Genomic DNA, 23187 nt, shown 5'->3' on the forward strand with positions numbered 1-23187 from the left:
GATTCCCCACATCTTACAAAAGACATTTCCAAGAAACCACATTCAAAAACATCTTATGGACAAGGTTGAATGCCTCAAATCTCAGTTAATAAGTAAGCTTGTTTTTTATTGCTATTCTTCCAAAGCTTGCCACCCTTGTTTCCTTTAGCCTCTCTGCGTTTCTGGGAGAAGCTTTGAATCTCAACATGCCTATAAGCAAGGACAAGCTGATTTTAATACTAGGAATGGTCTGTTTGGAACAAGGTAACTCTGCAACCCTTTCTTCCATCAGAGGTAAGTTTCAAATTAACTCCATAACTACCTTCTTTCTTTGTCTGATGGAGTCACTCTTGCTGATTCCACTTCTTGTTCATGGGAATATAAGAGAAGCAAATTGTTTCAGGAATGTAATTGGTTTTCAAAAATATTTCTTTGGATTTTGCTTCTGTGCTAAGCATATTAAATTGAAGTGAAACATTTATGGGGGGAGTAAGTATTTTCTCCTAGTTTTACCAACTGATTTGGAATATCTACTTATTTGAAGGCATTACACAATCCTGTATCCTTTTATGGAGAAATTCTGGAGATCATCACAGGTTTGGAAACATTTCGAATCCTCAGGAAAATTATCATGCTCAGTGATACATAGTGTAAATGATTTTTTTTTTGGCCTTGATTATAACAAGCTGAAAACAGTTGTTGGCAAACTTCTCTGTAGTCAGACTTTGCCAGCCTGGAGAATCAACGTCTCTTCTGTCTCTACCTCAGTGACTTCAAGGAATACTGAATTTTACGTCTAGCAGATTTATGACTCATTCAGCTAAAGCGGTTGGAAAAGCTTTTGATCATACCTGCACTGGGTTCAGAATGAAAAGACAATTGGTTATTTCATGCTCTGTTGTCGTTAGCTACATGTCTCTTTGATTTTTAGTTTTCACATCAGCCACATGAAGGTGAAAGTGCTTTTTCTGCAGACAAGATGTGGGGATTAAGCAATAAGTTATATGGGTGAGCTTGTGTACTTTAACATTGATCTAATTAGCTGTCCTCATGGGGATATATTCCTAGGGAAAGCCACTTGTGCATTCATTCATGCTTTTCAAATGCAAGGAGTTGTGCTAGACCTTAGAAGTGCAAATACATAGGATCCACATTTCTAAGCTTCTCACTCAAGAAGTCCTCCTCCAGTGACTGAAGCAAACAATTAACTCTCACAATGTAGCTTGGAAAGAACTTTTAAAGGATGATGGAGAGTCAGGAGAGAGAGTGCTATGCCATGGGAGAGATCCAGAATGCAGTTTGAGGAAATCGAGGAGGATGTCTCAGTTAAAGTGGTAGGTAAGCGTTCAACGAGTAAAGAAGCTGAAGGATGATGAGGCAGAGTCTTATACGCCCTCCTGAAAACCTCATGGAAAAAAAAATTACCTCGAGAGGAACAAATCCATCACTGAAATTGCCTAGTGCAAGAAAACAAATTTAATCTAGCCCCTTATACAAAAAGTCAAAAGCCCACGTAAATACACACATATTGAAATGTTTTTAGGGACAAAGTCTTCTTGTAAAGTTATTTCTTCCCTTTACCTGACAGGTATCTGTCTTAACACTAGTATGTGAGTTGAAGCTGTCTTTATGCCACTATCCCTGAACAATCTGTTTTCTGGCCTACATTAAATCTAATTCGATTTATTCATATCTGACTGTGTGACAGGTACCACAGACCATGATCTCAGACTCAGTCTCATGGGCAAAGCAGAGGGAGATACGTGGATACAATTACAAACTGAGGCAGGCTACAGTATCATCAAGTTAACCAAGCAACTCTGTACATCAGGACTTGTAATACACATTGTGCATTTGCTAGATGAGGTGTTTCACACCTGTAATCTCAGCATCCCAAAGGCAGAGGCAAAAGGATCATGAACTTAAAGATCCTGAGTACCATAGTGAAATGAACTTGTCTCAAAAATGAGAAAGGAAGAAAGGAGGAAATGGAGGAAGAAAGGAGGAAATGGAGGGAGGAACTGAGGGATGGAGAGAAGGAAGGATGGAAGGAAGGGAGAGAGGGAGGAAGGGAGGGATGGAGAGAAGGAAGGAAGGAAGGAAGGAAGGGAGAGAGGGAGGAAGGGAGGGAGGGAGGGAGGAAGGGAGGGATGGAGAGAAGGAAGGAAGGAAGGAAGGGAGAGAAGGAGGAAGGGAGGGAGGGAGGGAGGGAGGGAGGGAAGGAGGAGAATATTAAATCCCCATGTTTGTGGAGTCCATAGCTGGGTTGAAAGCCAGAAACAACTGCCTTGGTACACTGAGTGTCAGAGGGCGCTAGAGAGCACTGTGAGGAATCTCTTTTTTTTAGAGATCAAAGAGCTCAGAAAGAAAATAGGCTGCCTTCCTGACAACCCAGTAGCAACCTATCCCTAGAGCCCTTAACCTTCACATTCGAAGTCATTCCTTGTTCTGGGGAGATGGTTCAGTCAGTAAAGTACAAAAGACTGGGCTCAGTGCCCAGAAACCATTTTTTTAAAAGCTGATATGGTGATGTACATACTTCAATGCAGTTCTGAGGAGGCAATGACAGGCAGACCCCTGGGGCTAGCTGGCTAGCCAGCCTAGGCCATTTGGAGAGTTCCAGGCTAGCGAGAGGCCTTGTCTCTAAAAACAAGCAGAAAGCGGCTGAGGAAGACTGTCAAAGTTGACCTCTGGCCTTCATATGTACACATGTACTTGTGTACCCACATACAAATGAACACACACACACACACACACACACACACACACACACACACACACACACACACACAAAATAGAAATTGTCCTGATAGTGTGCATCTTATGTGTGTCAAAACCTGAGTAATCTCTTGTTTTTCAAAACACAGCTAATCCCAACCATTAACTTAAAGCCATGTTATAATTTTTCTATATATTCCATATACTGCATTTTGTTCTTGCTCAGAAGATTTTTCCATATATCTTAGTCCTAGAAACTGAACACTCAGTGTCTGTCTTGTCTTTTCCCAGCTCCTAACTGTGGGCAGAGTCTGGTTAAACCACAGTCTCAGAATTACTTTAGCCTTTTCAGTCGCATTGTTGGGGGAAGCCAAGTGGAAAAGGGTTCCTATCCTTGGCAGGTGAGTCTCACAAACCCTTCTCTGGTGGGTGAACTATAAAGTCTGAAGCTTATATCTCCCCAGATCACATGCTACCTCCATTAGGTCTCCCCTCTGGAGGAAAAAAAAAAAAACTAACAACACTCCAAAGCTGTGCTTTCCTAATCTTGAAGGAAGACACTTCTCAACCCAGTTAATCAAGATTAATATTCATGGTTGAATTTTTGTTCAGTAGGTTACCTGACTGTCTTAGTTAGGGTTTCTATTCCTGTAAAGAGAGACCATGACCACAGCAACTCTTATAAAGGAAATCATTTAATTGGATGGCTTACAGTTTCAGAGGTATAGTTCATTATCATCATGGTGAGACATGGTGGCATGCAGGCGGACATGGTGCTGGAGAAGGAGCTGAGAGTGGAGAAGGAGCTATATCTTGATCTGAAGGCAACAGGAAGTGAACTCAACTAGGCATAGCTTGAGTATAGGAGACCTCAAAGCTCACTGCCATAGTGACACACTTTCTCCAACAAGGCCATGCCTGCTTCAACAAGGCCACACCTCCTAATAGTGCCACTCCCTATGAGCTTATGAGGACCAATTACATTCAAACGACCACAACGACTGTCATTGATAAACTTTACAAATACTTGTTTGAATAGATAATTGGTCACTTGATCAATTGGTTATCTATTCAATTCAGAAGTTCATATTCAAATCATAATGGTGATCCAACGGCTTTTCTTTCATGGTTTTTTGTTCTATGTCTTCTATTCTTTTTCATTGCCCATTGTTTCTTTGTTTTGGTCCAAAGAATCTAAGCTGGAGCCTAAAAAGCTATAAGCATTCACTGTACCACTGAGCTACACAACATTAGCAGTTTTTTCTGTGTCTCTTTGTGTTTCTTTTATTTTTTTATTTTCTACTGTTCATAAATAATTTTTGGTTAAAAGGTGAAAAATTCTAATCAACTGCCTTTTTCTCATCCTAAAAATGTGAAGCTATTCATTGAAAATATTTACTTTTCTATTATAAGTCACCTTAGAATCAAATCAAATATCATGAATAGATTGAGTTGAAAACAGAAAGTATGTTTATAAGGGTCAGAGAGACATTTCAATGAGTAAATGTGCTTTCTACTAAGCCTGACAACCTGAGTTTGATCCCAGGGACCTACATGGTGGAAGGAGAGAAGTGATGTCCAAGATTTGTCCGCTGATCTCCACATGTATATCATGCATGCATACACACACACATGCATGCACACATACACACACACACACACACACACACACACACACACACACACACAGTATACTCAAAGAGGAAGGAGGGATAAAATGAATAAAATCACTCTAAGTATGTTGAAGCGGAAAACTAAAGAACAGACTTGAAGTTCTAGGGGTCAAATAGTTCATTAAGCATGTGAGAAAACAGTAGACCCAAACTACTGTCATATACATTGTCATAGTCCCTGACTCATGATCACTGTGGTTAAGCTATATGTATCTGTCTTTGAGAATATGCTCAGATGTAGGTTTGTGGGGAACCCCACAGCATTAACTTTCACCAACTTAAATCTGTCATCTAGGTGTCTCTGAAACAAAAGCAGAAACACGTCTGTGGAGGAACTATCATCTCTTCACAGTGGGTCATCACAGCTGCTCACTGCATGGCTAAAAGGTAGGAAGTTTGGCTCATGGAGGAGGACCAGGTTACCTACCCTCCCTTGGAATCAGAATCAATTACTCTTGTAAAACACAAGGAATCTTCCTAATTGGGTGTCACAAATGAGGCTCTGTGACATTGTAGGCGGGTCCTCATCTTAGGAAAGGATTCTTGGCAAAAGTAAAATACTGTATTTACATAAACCCACTGAAGTCAACAAAGAGTAATATCAAAAGACTGACTAGTGAAAGTTTCCTACTAGTTTTGGTGAAATATTTCAGCAAAAAAGCACTACCTGGCTCATTATACATCTTAAGAAGTAGATAAAAGGAAACAAAGACAGACCAGTAAAATATAGACTCTCAAGTCTTCCTTCCTGTTGTTCTTGCTTCTCTGAGCTTCAACCTAAGAACTTCCATTTTTTTTAATCAGCTTTCTAGTATGATCCAAATATTCTGCTGTCAGTGTCAGACATTATCGTGGTTACACCTGGCTGTAACCAAGATAATTTTCCCATAGTTGTCCTTTCAATTTAAGTCCGAAAACATTCTTAGGATGCCCACTTACTGCCAGTTGCTAGTGAGTACCAAAGACACAAAAATTACTAAGGCATGATGCCTCCCAGAGGGTCCATTGTTTAAAAGGAAATTAGCCTGGAATTTGGTGCACATTTGTAGACACAGCTACTTGAACAGCTGAAGCAGGAAGAATGCTTGAGTTCAGGAATTTGGGACCAGCCTGAGAAACATAGAAAGACCCTGTATGTTGAGTAAAAATAAAAATAAACAAGCAAACAAACAAATGAGTAAATAGCTGACAGTGTCCCTACAATATAGGTAGGTAGTGGTAACCTAGAGAGATATTATGTACTAGATTAAGTAGCTAACATACCCAAGATTCAGAAAAACATTCCAAGAGAAATGATGCCCTTTCCAATAGTGTATAAAATATCACCATTGGAAATGAAGGGTCCCAAAGAATGGAAAGCTCAAAATGCTTACTCCATCCTATCTCATCCTATCAAGTTCCTTCTAGATAACACTGACCTGAAAAAATAGCATCTTTCTCATTTCATGGGAGCTATAAACTACAAATATAAAGAAGGAAAAGAGACATCCCCACTTTCCATTGTTGTAATTGGTGCCAAATCCGTGAGTATGTATACTCCCTAGCACATCAGAGTTAGGGTGATGCCCTTCATAATACAAATGCCACATGAGATTTAACACTAAAGCCACATCCTTACTGGGAATCACAAATAATTCACAAAATAATTCACTGGTATTAAGACTGGGACAGCCTAATTCAGTGGTTCTCAACCTTCCTAATGCTGTGACCCTTTAATACAGTTTCTCATGTTGTCATGACCCCAACCATAAAATTATTTTTGTTGCTGCTTCATAACTATAATTTTGTTATGAGCTATGATGTAAATACCTGTGTTTTCTGATGATCTTAGATGATACCTTTGAAAGGGTCGTTTGACCCTCCAAAGGGGTCATGACCCACAGATTGAGAACCACTGGCCTAATAAGATAGCTGAATAAAGTCTCATATATATTTTAGCTCCCTGAATTACAATGCATGTGTATCTCTCTAGCTAATTACAAATGACACTGACAAATACTAATGATATCATGTCACTATCTCTACACTTTACAAGCCCTCCCCTGGAACTCAGAGTCTCTGTGTTTCGGTTTTCTAATAGCAATGGGCTCATTCTCAGTTGCTTTGCTCGGCACTCTCATGCCTCACATTATCCACCCATGTCAATTTGAAGAAGCCAATTTGCCAGCATTTACAACCACACTCAGAGGCCCATTAAAACCCCATCTCTTTCCTTCTCCCTTTTCATAGAAACATTGCATTAACTTTGAATGTTACTGCTGGAGAACATGACCTGAGCCAAGCAGAGCCAGGAGAGCAAACACTAGCCATTGAAACCATCATCATACACCCGCAGTTCTCCACCAGAAAACCTATGAACTATGATATTGCTCTTCTGAAGATGGTTGGAACCTTCCAATTTGGTAAACACTTGTGGTGCACCTTGATCGTCCATCCTTTTTCCCCATAACCTTTGACCCATACTATATCCCCTACAGATCATATTATGTAGTCTGAGACCAGTTCTTCTGGGTCATAAACTGGAAGGCAGAAATTTTTCTGGAGGGTCCCCTACCTAAAATGCCCTTTGCTTATGGTTCTGGAGGTAGGGTTATGTGGTGTCAGGAGAAGAAAGCTGACAAGTGACACCTGAAGACACCAGGCTGATATACCACAAACCTTAAGGGGGCTTGGGGGACCACCCAGATGCCTATAGGTGGGCAACTATGGTACCCTCTCCTGCATGAATGAGCCAAGCCCTGCCTTGATCTTTTCTTTAGGCCAATTTGTGAGGCCTGTGTGTCTTCCAGAGCCAGGAGAACACTTTAAGGCTGGATTTGTTTGCACAACTGCGGGCTGGGGTCGACTGGCTGAAGGTAAGGGCCCCTGCACCACTCCTCTTAATCCAAATTCAAAACTTTCTGGTGCGTAACCAGAAATTAGAGTTTTAATTATTTTTTTTAAACAACCAGGCAAACATTTCAAAAGGCAGAGAATTTCAGTGCATTTAAGAAATTAACATCTTGCCAGGCAGTAGTGGCACTCGACTTTAATCCCAGCACTTGGGAGGCCGAGCCAGGGAGATCTCTGTGAGTTCGAGGCCAGCCTGGTCTACGGAACAAGATCCAGGACAGGTACCAAAACTACACAGAGAAACTCTGTCTCGAAGAACAAAAGAAAGAAAGGAAGGAAGGAAGGAAGGAAGGAAGGAAGGAAGGAAGGAAGGAAGGAAGGAAAAGAAATTATCATCTTTCCAAAGAGACAAAAACCTGCATCCAGCTGCTGCTGTTGAAAGAACTGGGCATCTTCACATCAGAACAGTGAATGGCTTACCTTGATGGGCCCATCCCTGTGTTCCAGGTGGCAGCCTCCCACAAGTCTTGCAGCAGGTAAACCTGCCAATTTTGACTCAGGAGGAATGTGAGGCAGCTCTGTTGACCTTAAGGAATCCTGTTACTGGGAAGACATTCCTCTGCACAGGATCCCCTGATGGAGGAAAAGATGCTTGTCAGGTAAGTGGCTGCAGCTATGCTCCAGGCCCAGGAAAGTTTATTAGCAGGGAGGAACCTAAGAATGCTGATTCCAATTAAACCTAGAATCTGCTGTTCACCAAAAATAATAGAGGTGGTGCCAAGGATGAGATGCTCCGGGTTATCCCACACCTTAAAGATTTCTCTTCTTATTTTGAGGTGTCTAGATTAGGGGCGTTGGGGATGCCACTTTTCAATTCTTGGCATTTATGAAGAGTATAGTCTGTTGTATCACTAGGCAAGCCATCTCTGAGTCCATAGAATGAACAGGAAAGGGAAGAAATACTCTAGCCACGGGTGGAGAGAAGGAGCAACAACTGACAGACTGTGCTGTTGGAGGATCAAATGGAAGCTGTGTCCGAATGTTCTTCCAGGGTCCCGTGTCTAAATTACTAGAAGTCGGGACATGTTATGCTTGTCATTGGCACTCTCATGGGGGAAGAGTGAGCACTTTGAGGCATCTCCACCGACAATCATGGTAACAGAGGTTTCCTTCTCCCTTCCTCAGGGAGACTCAGGAGGGTCACTCATGTGCCAGAACAGGAAAGGGACCTGGACTCTAGCTGGCGTGACTTCTTGGGGTTTGGGCTGTGGTCGAGGCTGGAGAAACAATTCGAGGAGAAAAGAGCAAGGATCTCCTGGGATCTTCACAGATCTTAGCAGAGTGCTTCCCTGGATCCACGAACACATCCAGACTGGTAATGAAGCCATCCTGCAAGCTTAGGAAGCCAAAGTTCTACGGGGTAAAGAGCATCAACAGGCTAGACAAGTTGAGACTGGGGAAGGGCCATTTCTGTTCTTAGTGTAACACTTGATTTTGAAATGTACAATCTAATACAAGAGCAAAACATCATATATATCCAAGTATTAAAATACTGGCTGAAGAATGAATACATTCCTCACATAAATTGCTTTGCCAATGTTTGAAACTCTGTTAATGGATGATATATGCATCTCCACCTACTTTTCTACTGTTCTAGCAAGATTCAGCAAGCTAAAGCATAGCTCAGTAATGATCAATTGATAATCCAACCACCCAGAGAATGATATAAGAACTATTTTCAGATGTCTCAATTAAAGAGAGGACACCAGCACCTAGTTGATAAAGATCACAGGAGCTGCTAAGCCACATATAGTACATCAGATAGTCCCCACCAGGATGCATATTCTCACTTCAAATTAGACAAAGACATAGACACCCTGGTATAGAAGCAACTGTGGTAAATCTGAAGGGTGGAGTCTACATAAACTTTTAGTCAACTAGCCAGGAGAAAATTGCAACTTTGTTTTTAACCTCCAAATTCAACTGTTTCCTTAACTGGTGTCTTCCAGTCTCAAATTGGCTTCCATCATTTCCCAACAGGGTTAATTAAAATTAGCTCATAATTGAGGGATTTTTTTTAGAGTATTGCGCAATGGCGGGTATCTGATCCTTGTTGTGTGACTATTCAAAATTCTCATGGTGGGAGGAAGGTTATTTCTCTCTGGCCTCTATTCTCATGCTTTCTTGCCTCTTTTCGCTCTGTATAATCTCCAAGTTAATCACTGTTTCTTCATTAGTAAGAATAAACTAAGTGAAATCATTTCAAAACACCAGGACCTCTGTCCTACTTTGTCATTTTATCCATCCTGCTGTTCCTTTCACAGATTAAATTCTCAGTATTTGCATATTGACTTAAAATGCTCTACTTTTGAGTCAATTTTTTGTCAAGGTACCACAAGCTTTGAATCGCATCTTTCTTTTTGTTTCTCAGGCTATCGGAGAAAGAGCACGAGAGGTGGGTACTCCTTGCAGGCTGCACTTGCAGGACCATGAATTAACATCCTAACATTTCTGAGTGTCAGTTCTGGTTATCATCAAATATCTTCCTCTGGTAGTGTTTCTGTGGTCACTTGGTATAAAACTCTGAAGAGCACCCACAGCTATCCCTGCCAGTCTGCCAATTGCATGTCCACAGAGCTCCGTTCCCTTCCATGTACCTTCTTGTCAAGCCAAAGCTTTGTCTAAGTCATCAGACAGTAATTGACAAATATTCACTTTCAACTAGATAATAGAAGATAGGAGGTGGTGCAGAAATAGTTAATGAGCTACGTACCCTCCCCTGAAAGCGTCCCTACTTACACAGGAGGGTTATCCCTGCTCACTGTGACTCTTTGGTGAAATTCACTCTGAGATCTGGGGCAAGCTCCTTCCTCAGTTACATCCTCCCTAAAGAAAGGAGATTGGATCTTAGCCTAACTCTTCACTGTGTCTTTGAGGCTGTAGTATTTTTTCTCAAAAAGCAATATGGCAAAGTAGACTTCCCAGAGCTAGGCTGCTCACAGATATAAAAGACCAATGTTGTAGGCTTTGGAGCAGATACATCCTTACCCAGGATAGACCACAAAGGATGAAGAAGGAAAAATATGGGGTGCAATGGCAAGTCAGCCAAAGCAGCTCAAGGATAGGATGTAGAATGGATTCTCACAAGAGAAATGAATAGAAAGATAATTTGAGATCAAATTCTGGGAACTACACATTTCAGTCAAAAAATAGGCTTCATTGGACAATGGGAAGTTGGTTATTTAGATAGATACATTATAGCTATACTATAAGAATATAAGAACAGCATAAAGGAGGTTAAGGGAAGAATAAGTCAAGGGGAATTCATTATAGATAAAGAAAAATGAAGGATTAAAACAGAGTAAGGGCCAGAGAATGAAAAGGAGATAGAAAGGAAAAATTTAGAGCCAGTTTAGTAAGGACTGAAAGTAAAGAGAGGGAGGAATCCAACTTGATTCTTTATATCACCACAGCTTTGAACATTAGAGACTGAAAGCATACACATAACCAAATCAGTAGTAGTTTTGCTCATAAAGGGAAATTCCACTTGTACCATGTTGAGTTTCAGGGGAGATAACTGAATATTAGTTTAAGTCTGACCTAAAGTCCAGAAGAATAGAGTTAAGAGCTGAAACTGCTAGTATGACTAAGCTGATGCTGGGGTCCCTGATAGAAAGAGAAAGGGAAGACTGCAGTAGAACCCCGAAAATGCCTGCACCCACGGAATGAAGTCACAGGGTCAAAGTCAAAAAGGAAAATAGATTACGGCATCTCAAAAGTAAGCAGGGCATAAAAAGGACAAAAATTCAAAACAATGAGGCATCATAAGAGCCAAGACAGGAAAACAGTTCATGAAGAATGAAAGTGTACAGAAAGGAGAATCAGTGGCTCCCCTGTCCTCAGCTTCTGGAAGGTTGTCATAGTGGGTAGCATTGTCTGCCAGCCCTCATGCTGTGGCTTTCCCTCTCAGCTTCATGCAGTGAGCCTGATGGTCTAATCAGTGGGTCTGAGGGAGAGCTGCACTTCCCAGAAAGCCTCCACCTATACTATGAGAGCAAGCAGTGAGTACTCCCTCTGCTGTCCTCCCCCAGACTCTGCCTCCTGCCTGCCTGTGCCCATTAACAGGACCATGACTGTCACTTTCTGACTAGAAGTAACACCCTCTCCGTGTATCTGCCTGCAGACTGTGTGTCTGGACCCTGCTGGTTCCAGAGGACATGCATATATTGTTCAATATGTCCCACTTGGATGTAGAATCTTGTCACCACAATTACCTGGCAATGTATTCCTTAGAAGACAGGCTCGTTGGTGAGTGGTCCTTCACACTGTCATATGGAAAGTCATGCTAAGTGGACCTAACAAGGTCTGGCTACAATATGTCTGGCCTTGAGCCATCTGTAAATGCCACATTTTCCTTTTCCAATGTTGAGAGTCTGCTCTAAAGTGGGGAAGAACTGAGTCTGAGCCTGCTGCGGGTACTTCAGCAGCTGCATCCGATACTTGTAAAGCCAGGCTACCTGGGTTTTGACCCAATTAGGAGTAAAATTTACATGTACTGCCTGGTCCCCCAGCCACGCCAAGCAGAACGCTGCTTAACTATGTGTGCAAATGGCTTTTACCTGCCTCAATAGACTAGGAAGAATGGCATAAAGATATAGCCATGGGAGACAAAGCTTATTTATGTCAGAAACAGAAATGAAGCCAGACATAGTGGCACATATCTGTAACACCAGAATTTGGGAGATTGAGGCAGGATTGCAAGTTCATGGCCAGCCTGGTATATATAGTGGTATCATGTCTCAAACAATCAAAATATAGAAATGGAGTAGTGTTTCTGTGATTCTCACCCTGAAGTAACTTTGCCCACCCCATTGGGAGATAGTTGGCAGTATTGTAGAAGTATTCTTGACTTTTGCAACTGAAGAGAATATAGGAGATAATATAGAATGTAGGAGAGCCTATTATAAAGAATGAGACATTTAAAAAATCCTTCAAAAGCCAAAGAGCAACACGAACACAGAACATTCTGTATCAAAATCCCAGTCGTGCAGAAGGTGAGAAGCCTAATTAGACAATATTGAACTTCCAGGACAAGATCACATCTCCTTGGGGTATTCATATGGTGCCATTTTCCAGACTCTGAACAAAGACTCTTCTCGCATTACAGGGAAATTCTGTGGAGAAAGCCTCCCTTCATCCATTCTCCTTGGCTCCAGTTCTGTCAGGCTGAGATTCATCTCTGATGCCACAGATTATTCCACTGGGTTTAATCTCACCTATAAAGCTCTCAAGCCAAACTTCCTTCCTGGTAAAACCATTTACTTCCAATGCTTACTATCTAGGCCCTTTGCAGAAGTTTTGGCATCGCAGGAATTGGGTGAGGGGCTAGGGAGACCCTGCCTGAGGTCTGCTGGCTCCATAGTGGAGAAGGCAACTTGGCCAGCTGAAGGATGCAGTCTCTCCTCCTTCTCTGCCCTGAAAGTTCATGGTGATCACTGACTCAAGTGAGCTGAGAGGGCCTTAAGAGTTGTATAAGCTAGTGTACAAGACTCTCCTTCAGTGTTGGCTCTGCCAAAAGGTGTAGCTTATCACTTGTTAGAGACAGGAGGGAGATACAAGAAGTCTTTTTTTGGTGGTTGCATTTTTCTGCCCCCTTTGTTTTAGATTCTGGCTGCAAGTCTCTAACTATCCTCTTTGAAGAAGGCACAATACATAGTCTTCACTATCCTGAAGACTACAGTGACATGGCTAGCTGTACCTGGATTTTTCAAGCCCCCAACCATTGCCTAATTAAGGTATTGTGTTTGTACTAAATTAGACATGATATAGTCATGAGATACCTGACAGGCACTGTGCAGGCAGAGGTTTTTATCTGATTTGTTTACAGCCATACATTAGTCCTCAGTCAGTACCTGGCACACTGCACACTGATTAAATATTCAGATAAAGAACCAGCCTTGTTTCCCCGGCAGCCACCACTAGATGGCACTTAACACTCTCTAGCTCTTGCTCAAAACAATGCAGTTCCCTAGTGTTACCTTAATCTTTAGACCTGATGACTTTGACAAGTCTTTAGCTCCTTTTAGAAATGAACACTCTTCATTATAAAATAAAATTAGAAAAAAATACATTATGACTAATTAAGAAGTTGATAACAATCATGTCAGTATCATTAAGAGCTCTAAACAGAGAAGACACAGCAAAGGGAAGCCAGCACAGGCCTGGGCCAGGTAGTGTCTGATTCAGCAGAGTTATAAAGTGGACTTAGAAAGAATAAGGGAAAGTGAGGCTGAGGCCAAAGTATAGGCCTTTGAATACATACGATAAGAAGTTTATTGCACATTTGACCTCAGTAGTGTAAAAGGCCATTTGTTGTTGCCAAGTGAACACCAATGGACCCTCATTGCGGAGATATGTCACTAGGTAGGTGAAGGTAGGTCAGCAGTCAGGAGAAGGATGAGACAGGCATTTATGCATCTTTCTCCTAAAATAACAAATGAACAAAAGCATGTGAAGAAAAGAAAGAAAAGGAAGAGAAAGGAGAAGGAGTAAGAGGCAACCTAACCCCCCAAACTCTTGCACAGTTGATGCTACTGGTCAAACATCTGTATTAGTTATTTTTCTTATTGCTGTGACTAAACCCCTGACAAAACACAACTGAAGAGAGGAAGGGTATGTTGTGCTTTAGAGCTGGAGAAGACGCAGGCCATCGTGGCAGGGAAGGCGTTTTGGCAGTAGCATGAGGGAGACGGTCATATTGTGTTAGTACTCAGGAAGCAGAAAGTGGCCATAAACCCCTAAGGCCTGCCCCTTAATGACCCACTTCCTCCAGTGGGACTCCACATCTTCAAGGTTTCACAACCTCTCAACACATCACCATCATCTGAGGATCAAATATTCAAATAAGTGAACCTATTGGGGAGATTTCATATTCAAACCATGATATTATAAAGAATATTTACCTAAACTAAGGTAAGTACATCACTAGGCAGTATAATTAAGGAGACTGCCATCTTATGTACAGGCCTAGTTAACCACAGCATTGTTATTGGTGTCTAATTGTACCTGAGGAGAAAAGAGGCCTGAGATACATCTGATGAGTCCTTATGACATATCAGGATAAAAAAATGGAGCCTTTAAAACACAAAGCAAACCAAACAAATAAACGGATATGGCCAATAGTTTTGGTTTATCACCAAAGTTAGAATTTAGAGAGAATTAGAACTGAGAATTAATTATCCAGTATCCAACCCAACCAACCCCTTAAAAACAAGGCAGAATAATGTGACTGAATCCTTGAATGTTTGAGAGAAGCTGGAACTCATAGAATCTGGGACAACAAATACAGTCAGAGATTAGAAGCCTAAATAAATGAGATCATACTGGTTTTAAGAATGAGTGAAGATGCAGACTGCAAGACAGAGAGAGCATCTGCAATGATTTCCAGAACTGATCCAGTGTTTTGACTTTATAATCATCAGTGTTGAGACTTAGCTTTGCAAAAAAACGAAATGACAGAAATATGTTTAGGTCTCTTTCAGAAATTACTGGAAATTTTTGTAGATGTATCCAACCTTCTTATTAAATAAGAAACACAGAACCAATGCAAAGAAGAAAGCCAAGAGGTCAGAGCTAAGAGCTAAAACCTTACCCTTCCTCCTGCGGTGGTCCTACCTCTCCGAACCAGAGCTACCCCTGTGTTAAAGTCTTTATATAGAGTTCCTGTCCTGCCTTCTCATTGGTTGTAAACCCAACCACATGACCGCCTCCTCACGGCCTGTCTGTATAGGCCTCCAGGTTTTCCATGATTGGTATTAAGATTAAAGGCATGTGTATCCAATACTGGCTGTATCCCTGAACACACAGAGACTTACCCAGCTCTGCCTACCAAGTGCTGGAATTACAAGCGTACGCCACCACTGCCCTGCTTTCCTATGGCTTGCTAATAGCTCTGACCCCCGGGCAACTTTATTTATTAACATACAAATAACATTTTAATACAAATAAAATATCACCATAAATTTTGTCTTAATCCCAAGCCAAATTTCTTTTAAAAAAAATTCAAGTCAGCAACTCAAACAGAAGTTCTTAAAATCAAATATTTTAACACAATTTGATCTAAAGATCTGGTCATTTGATTGATGCTGAGGAATGATGGTAGGGAAATATTTGAATCTTTGTTTTCTATAATAAAGCTGTTATGTTTCTATAAGAGCAGGAAACTTTGTATGTGCAGCAAAAACTCCTGAGTTCATAACAGGCAGTGGGCTTGCATCTGAGCTGTGGTGTTTCATGCAGCATTCACAGGCATTGCATTATGCAACTGCATGCTTAGTGTCAAGTGTACATGTTATATGTTCAGAACCAAGGCTGTAGCAGAGTCACATGATACAACACAGGCAAGAATACCACAAACACTGTGGATTCATACTGTGAGTTAAATTTTGGTCATTGCTCCCTAAGAAAAATATACTGGTGCCAAATTGTTCCCAATCCCTTCACCCCCGCCATATGAAGTCACAACCCACAGTTTCCTTGCTCTCCCTTCAAGTGCTTCCCTTTGTCTGTGCACTTCCCCTCCCTTTGCCTAATACAAAACAAATACCCCATATAGAAACCAATGCAGAGGAAAGAAGGTAATTGCATCAAGATGGCTTCTGACACAGTTTTCAGATCACACAAAAGTACCATCCACAAGCAGAGAGATAAATGAAACCTGCTTCCATTTAACATCAGGATCACAGAAACTGTCATGATTTGTTATTAGTAAACTGCTGGGGTTTATATTTCAGCTCAGCACTCAAAAGCAACTGTCTCTACCCTTCGCTAAGATTTCTGCTTAGAGCCATGAATTCTCCAAGTTCACTGTTCTGATTCTGAGTTCCTTTTGCAGATGCTTCCTGTAGCTTCCAGGCAACGCTTCGTTTGATAGCAGCTCTTATGTCCATTTGTAACTGAGGCACTGGTACACATTGATAGCAACAGAGAGCCAATGTGATGAGGAGACAGATACGTCTTCCCAGGTAGAAAGACTTAACTTGTGAGAGATACAACTACCTTAAGCTTTGAGTCAAGTGAACTGGAAATTCACAATTAAATACCAAGAACAAGGGTTATAGTGTAAGATCTCTAGAAAAGCAGTTTGTGTCCAGACCAGCATTTACATGGCCAAGCAGCACAACCCAAAGTGTCCTCCAGAGAAGACAGTCTCTGTAGGATGGTTCTTCCATCCCCTACAGCTGCTAGGGAGCTCAGACATTTACAGATCCCCATCCTTACATGCAGGCTGTTTGATAGCTTCTATGTTTCAGTATTTTTAAAGAGTCTACTGTCTTTTCCTAAGTAACTTGGCCACTCATGAATATCTCTAGAACTTTCTCAACTAAGTTCTTACCCTAGAGCAGTGGTTCTCAACCTTCTTAATGCTGCAACCATTTAATACAGTTCCTCGTGTTGTGGTGACCCCAACCATAAAATTACTCTTGTTACTACTTCATAACTGTAATTTTGCTACTGTTATAAATTGCAATTTCATATCTGTGTTTCCTAATGGTCTTAAGTGACCCCTGTGATAGGGTCATTCAACCCAAAAGGGGTCATGACCCACAGGTTGAGAACCACTCCTTTAGAGCAAGGTGAGTAACCTGGAGTTATCTGCTCACTACTTGAGCTTCTCTAAATGTAACCAGAAGTCTTCTCAGCTGTCATTTCAGAGCCTAGAAATAGAAGAAAATGGAGACTGCACTTCGGACTATGTGACTATACACAGTGATGTCGAGAGGGAGAAGGAAATAGGTTCGTATTCCCCTGAAGCCCTGGCTTCCCCTGGTTGGTTTTGGACTTGGTCTTGAGGTGAAGAATAAAAGGATTTGTCTTAATTTTCCTGTGTTCCCTGAACCTCCTCCATCTCTCTCTATGGTCTCACCACGACTCCTGCTTTTGTGTAGTGGAGCGAAGAGCAGGGACCAAATAACTATTTGAACCAAAATGTAAAAGGCCCTAATGAAGAAGAATCAGAAAGAGACAAGCCTCATGGGCTAGGGAGGAAGCTCTGTGGTAGAGTGCTTGCCCAGCATGCACAAGGCCCTTAGTTTCATCCCTAGTCCTGGCACCTCAAAAAGTGGCTCAGTAAGTCTTGTGGCTAGAGGCAATTCCCTTAGCAGCACTTCGGGAGTATTCAGCAGATGAGACAAACCTGAAATGTTGGTGGGGTCAAAACGTATTTTGAAGAGGCAAATCCCTTTGTTTCGAAGAGGAGTTGTGGTACTTGTCAGAAAAGCTTGTCAACAACTATCTAAAGCACATTTGTTTTCTCTTTCTTTAATGTTGTATCTATTCACTTGGCTTCACTTACCTGCACGGGGTCTCACAGCTCGCCTATGTGGCTATGTGGTACCTGACCCTGTGCTGAGCACCTCCAGTGTGATGCTCATCAGCTTCCAATCAGATGAGAATGGCACCTCCAGGGGCTTCCAGGCTGAAGTCTCCTTCATTTCTAGAGCAGGTAAGAAGTTAGAGGCATCAGCTCTCAGGTTCCCAGCTCTAATTATTAGTAAAGGGCAATCTGAGCAGTACAACATGGGTACCACTGATGCCCTTATAGCAATTGCATCCTATAAGTTACCAAGAATGATGAATATGGGACAGCAAACTATTTGATGTTCCTAGGAATGGATGTGGTTAGGTTTTACAAACCTCTGGTGTGTGTATCAACCAATCAGTATATAAGCTTCATTAAATCCACCTTATTTAGTATTATTTTTTACTCATTAACATTAAATTTATGGAGAACAGCATTATAATGCATGCCTAAAAGAAGCTTATCCAGCACATGTGTTTTGATTTGTTTTTGTTTTGGGACTGGCCTAGAATTCGATGTAATCTCAGACTCACCATCTTCCTGCCTCCACCTCTTAAATGGTGGGATTACAGGTTCCTACAGTCATGCCTAAATCATTCATTTTTCTTCAGTGTGTGTGTGTGTGTGTGTGTGTGTGTGTGTGTGTGTGTGTGTGTGTGTGTGTATATATATATACTTATACACACACACATATCACAGCAGGCATTTTGAGGTCAGAGGACAGCTTGCAGGAGTCTCTTCTCTCATACCACCATGTGGGTCCTAGGAATTGAACTCAGGTCATCAGGTTTGGTTGCCAACACCTTTACCAGCTGAGCCATCTTGCCTGACTCAAGTTCATGTATTTTCTATGTGAAATATGTTATGGTCTTCTTCTTGCACTAGGGAGCACTTCAGCCCTATGCTTAGGAGCTATATATATATATATATTTTTTTTTTTTGGTTTTTCGAGACAGGGTTTCTCTGTGTAGCTTTGCGCCTTTCCTGGTACTCGCTTTGGAGACCAGGCTGGCCTCGAACTCACAGAGATCCGCCTGCCTCTGCCTCCCGAGTGCTGGGATTAAAGGCGTGTGCCACCACCGCCCGGCAACTTAGGAGCTATATTAAACAGCTAAATCACCAATAAAAAACACAAAAGCACACACACACACACCACCACCACCACCACCATCACCACCAAAATGGCAGGGCAATAAATAGACTATGACTAGGACTTTTGTTTGTAGCATGAAAGCTGGAACAAGAAGGCAGAATGAAGGACTGAAGAGATGGAGGTTGAAAACACTTTATATGCTTGTAGAGGGCCCAGGTTCAATTCTCAGTACTAGGGCAGCTTGTGACCATCTGTAACTCTGGTTCCAGGGAATCTAGCACCCTCTTACAACCTCCACAAACATCAGGAAGACACACAGTATGTATGCATGCATATACAAGCAAAAAATGAATGCACATAAAATAAAATAAGTAAATTTGAAGGAAAAAAGGGAGGAGGAGGTGGCAGACTGTGCCTTGTTCTACCTCAGCTGGAAACATGAGCATCAAATGTTCCACAAAAGCACCATGACTCTTGCCTGTGGGATTATGTCTTAGTTACCATTCTATTGCTATGAAGAGACACATGACAAGCAATTAAATGGGGGCTTGCTTCAGTTTCAGAGGGTTAGTCTATGATCATCATGATGAGAAGCATGGTGGCATACAGACAGGCAAGTAGGCATGGCATTAGAGCAATACCTGCGAGCTTACTCCTGATCCACAAGCACATGGTAGAAAAGGAGCATGACTGGGCCTGGAGTGAGTGTTCTATTGCTGTGAAGAGACAACATGACCAAGGCAATTATTAAAAAATAAAGTTTAATTGGGAGCTTGCTTATAGTTTCAGATGGTTAGTCCATTATCACAGTGGTGGGAAGCAGACAGGCATGGCATTGGAACAGTAGCTGAAAGCTTTACATCCTGATCCAAAGGCACCAAGCAGAGAAAGAGGGAGACTGGGCCTAGAGTAGGCTTTTGAAACCTCACAGCCCACTCCCAGTGACACACCTCTTCCAACAAAGCCATACCTCTTAATCTTCTCCAACAGTTCCACTCCCTGGTGACCAAGCATTTTAATATATGAGTCTATGGGGGTCTTTCTCATTCAAACCACCATAGTGGGCTTGTGAAATCAAAGTGCACCCTTAATGGCACACTCTTTCAACATGGTCCTACCCCTAGTCCTTTCTAAATAGTTCACAATCTAGGAACCAAATATTCAAATATATGACCTACTCTCATTCAAACCACCACAGGTTACAAATAAACTTTAGTGATTAGGCAGTCTCATATATGGACTCCACAAAGAATTAAATTAGGGTGCATGTCTGAACTTTGGCCAGTCCTTTCCAGATGTATGGCCTTAGGAATGTCATCAAGGACTCATTATTTCCAATCTTATAATGGAACAATAATTCATGTGTAAGAGTGGAGTGGAGAGCGGTGATCAGTGGTAGAGTATCTTCTTAGCATGTATGAGGCCCTAGGTTCAACTCCTAGCACAGCTAAGAAAAAAACAAAAAGAAACCGAGTGAGACTAAGTGTTGAATCAGAGAAGATTCACTTGGCTATGAGCAAATGTGGAACACATACCCAGTGGAAAAGGTCATATATCACCTTCATCCATCCCAGGCCCTGGACACTTGTGCTACCCAACCTCCATATTTTCACTCTCATGATTCTTCTTCTGTATGGGAAATCCAAAGAGCCAGTTATCTACTTCCTGAGCTTCCAGTTTTGTTTAGCCCTTAAACAGCTGCGGAAGGGGAAACCAGGTTGAAGTTAAAATATTCCACCTCTCTAAGAGACCCATGTAGCCCTGTTTATTGAGGTGTCTCCACAATTCTGATAAGATCACCATAAATCATTTTTTGATGTTCCAAACTCGACAGTCTGTTTATGTTTATACTCAGATTTCAATATCTCCATATCAGAGGACGACTCGGTGCTTCTGGAGACATGGGATGTGCCACCTGGAGCAATGAAGTTTTCTGGTAAGCTCCTTTGAGGAGTTTGACTGAGGGCTCAGTAAGTGCTGGAATAAATTAATGTCTTCTAAAGTGTGCTGGAATCCTAAACTGCAGTACCTGAGAAGGTGACCTTATATTTGGAGATACAATCTTTATAGAAGCAATTGGCTGAGAATGAGGTCATAGCATGCCAATCCTGTATAACTTATATCTTTATAAAATGTGGAAATTTGGATGCAGAGAGAGACACACATAGAGGAACACCCTGTGAAGATGAAGACAAACGTTGGGGGAGGGGGACACCAGCACCTGGCAGTGACCTACCGAAGCAAGGGGAGCGGCATGGAAGGCATTGAGAAGCATTTCAACCCTCAGAAAGAGTCAACCTGCTGACACACTGACCTTGGACCTCTGTCCTCTAGAAATGCAAGACAATAAATCTCTGCTATTCTAGCCACTGGTGCAGTTTGTAGTATTCTTTTAACAGTAGCTTTAGCAACTGATTTAATCAGAAATGGCTTACACATTTGTCAGGGCTGACTAAACATCCACAGCACGGGCAATCAGGAAGAAAAACCCAAGGGAATACCAGAGTCCAGGGCTGAAGTTGTTCCCCACAGGAAGCCCTCTCTCTGTATGTGTCTCTCTGTATCTCTCTTTCTCCTTTTCTCCATTTGAGACAAGGTCAAGGATGAAGTAAGCAAGGATGATCTTGAATACCTGATCCTCCTGCCTCTGTCTCCAGTGTGCTGGAATTATAAGGTGGGCACCACCATATCTGGTTTGTGCAGTGTTGAGTATCAAATCCAGGGCTCCAAGCATGCTGGGCAAACACTCTATCAGTTGACCTTCATACCTAGCCCTCCCAATAAGGGGGAACTTCAGTCCTGACTTTGAAGACTTTCAATGAATCAAGCCAAGCCAACCCAGATAGTCCAGGATGGTCTGTACCTGGAGTTAATAGGTTAGGGATTTTAGTTACATTCACAAGATGCTTTCTCAGCAACTCCTGCATGAGTGTCTGGTTGAATAACTACAGGTGGGTAGCCTAGTCAAGTTGACATATGCAAAAAACCATCACAGAGCTGTATGGGATATAGCTGTTGTCCTTTCTGCTAAGAAAGCACAAAAATATTTCCAGACACAAGAAGAAGAAAAAAATCCGATCCCAAGTTTGGTGAGGAGGGTTCACTGTGTGTCAAGTGGTGGCCTGATTCATAAGACCCCTGCATCGAATACTACTAGCTGTTGTTGTGAAGGACTGGTCCTTTCTTTTATGTGGTTTCTCCATGACACCCATGAACACATGTGTACTGTTCTATTTCATATGGAAGATACAGATACAGTAGAGAGGAGATGAGGCAGAGTATGGAGGTAGGGAAGCTTTTATAATTTGCCATTCTGATATCTTAGACAGAAACAGAGAGAGGAGAGAGAGAGAGAGAGAGAGAGAGAGAGAGAGAGAGAGAGAGAGAGAGAGAGAGAGAACATTAGTTTTTATTTTACTTGCTCGTTGTTAGTTCTCCACATTCTTTCACACAGAGAGTCGTAGGGTAATATAGTGTGGAGAGTGAAGGCTGCTTTTAATGAGAAAGGATTTGAGTAACCTGAACCTTTTTTTTTTTTTTCTGGTGTCTTTGGCATTGACCTCTTGATGTCCAGAAGATATCCCAGGTAAAGCATGAATTGCTTTTCTTCTTCAAGTGTTTTCTTCTCTTGGCCACCAGGGGGCACATTCAGCAAAACCATTTTAGCATCCTAAACCAAAAACAGTATTTTCTAAAGTTCTAAAGTTGCATTACAACGATGAACAAGATATTCATTATTTTATTCCAACAGACTACTGGGATGGCCAGAGCAAGGTTGGTGTCAAATAAAACTTTGGTAAATAAAATTAAATAATCCACAAATAGCCCCTGAAGTCAAACTTCGGTGAGAAGCTTTCCTGACTTTTCTCTCACTGAGCTCAAACCTTCTTCACAAATGTCTTACTTCACACAAGCATCACAAAAATTTAAAAATAATAAGAAAAAAATTTGCATGTGTCCTATTTAAGCCCCACACATTATACAGGTAAGGACCACAGCAAGGGGACAAACAGAAACTCTGGACCCTTCATCTGTTACCCAATGAAAGCATGCTTTTGACAGCTTTGCCATAAAACTCCCAATTAGGCCACAATGGCAGAGCGCTGGGAAACTAGTCGGTCCTTATAACTAGACTGAGATAAATGACACACAAAGAAGAGAGAGAGAGTTGTGACTGATGGAGAAGTTCCTGTAATATATTCTCAGCAGGTTCTTAGAATCAACTCAGATATTAAGTAGTCTATCAGAGCAAAATTACAGTCCCTTCAAAATGAATCTCTCTCCTGGTGTTATCAGAAGCCCTCAAGCTTCATATAGTCTTAGGTAACTTAAAATCACTAAGTATGGAGGTCACTTAGCTGAGCAATGCATTAGCTTCCCACTAACTTTGCCATAGCAACCACCTTTAACATGTGGATCTGGTAATGGTTCCCAGGTTACCATTTAACATGTGGATCTGGTAACAGTTCCTGGGTTACTCTTTAACATGTGGATCTGGTAAATGTTCCCCAGGTTACTTTGCAGACATTTGA

The 23187-nt window shown here is 41.7% G+C and overlaps 1 protein-coding gene across 1 annotated transcript; it reads left to right on the forward strand.

The window, feature by feature from the left end:
- Positions 1–185: 185 nt before the first annotated feature.
- On the forward strand, positions 186–23187 carry Ovch2 (ovochymase 2). Its single transcript, XM_052760144.1, has 16 exons — positions 186–273; positions 2989–3098; positions 4666–4757; positions 6600–6772; positions 7130–7225; positions 7710–7861; positions 8388–8577; positions 9634–9657; positions 11173–11263; positions 11386–11510; positions 12370–12510; positions 12867–12997; positions 16904–16997; positions 17575–17706; positions 20511–20591; positions 23168–23187. The coding sequence occupies exons 1-16, from the start codon at positions 186–188 to the stop codon at positions 23185–23187; spliced, it is 1740 nt and encodes a 579-aa protein (XP_052616104.1).

The sequence above is a fragment of the Peromyscus californicus genome, unplaced genomic scaffold (genome assembly GCF_007827085.1).
Source record: "Peromyscus californicus insignis strain IS unplaced genomic scaffold, ASM782708v3 Scaffold_4__1_contigs__length_199733344, whole genome shotgun sequence".
Lineage (NCBI taxonomy): Eukaryota > Metazoa > Chordata > Mammalia > Rodentia > Cricetidae > Peromyscus > Peromyscus californicus.

Bases quoted from the DNA above. Each gene is read 5' to 3' on its own strand.
- Ovch2 (XM_052760144.1), top strand. From the start codon at position 186: ATGCCTATAAGCAAGGACAAGCTGATTTTAATACTAGGAATGGTCTGT. The intron at 4,758-6,599 runs GTAGGAAGTTTG...CCCTTTTCATAG, and splicing joins GCTCACTGCATGGCTAAAAG to AAACATTGCATTAACTTTGA. The intron at 7,862-8,387 runs GTAAGTGGCTGC...TCCCTTCCTCAG, and splicing joins GAGGAAAAGATGCTTGTCAG to GGAGACTCAGGAGGGTCACT.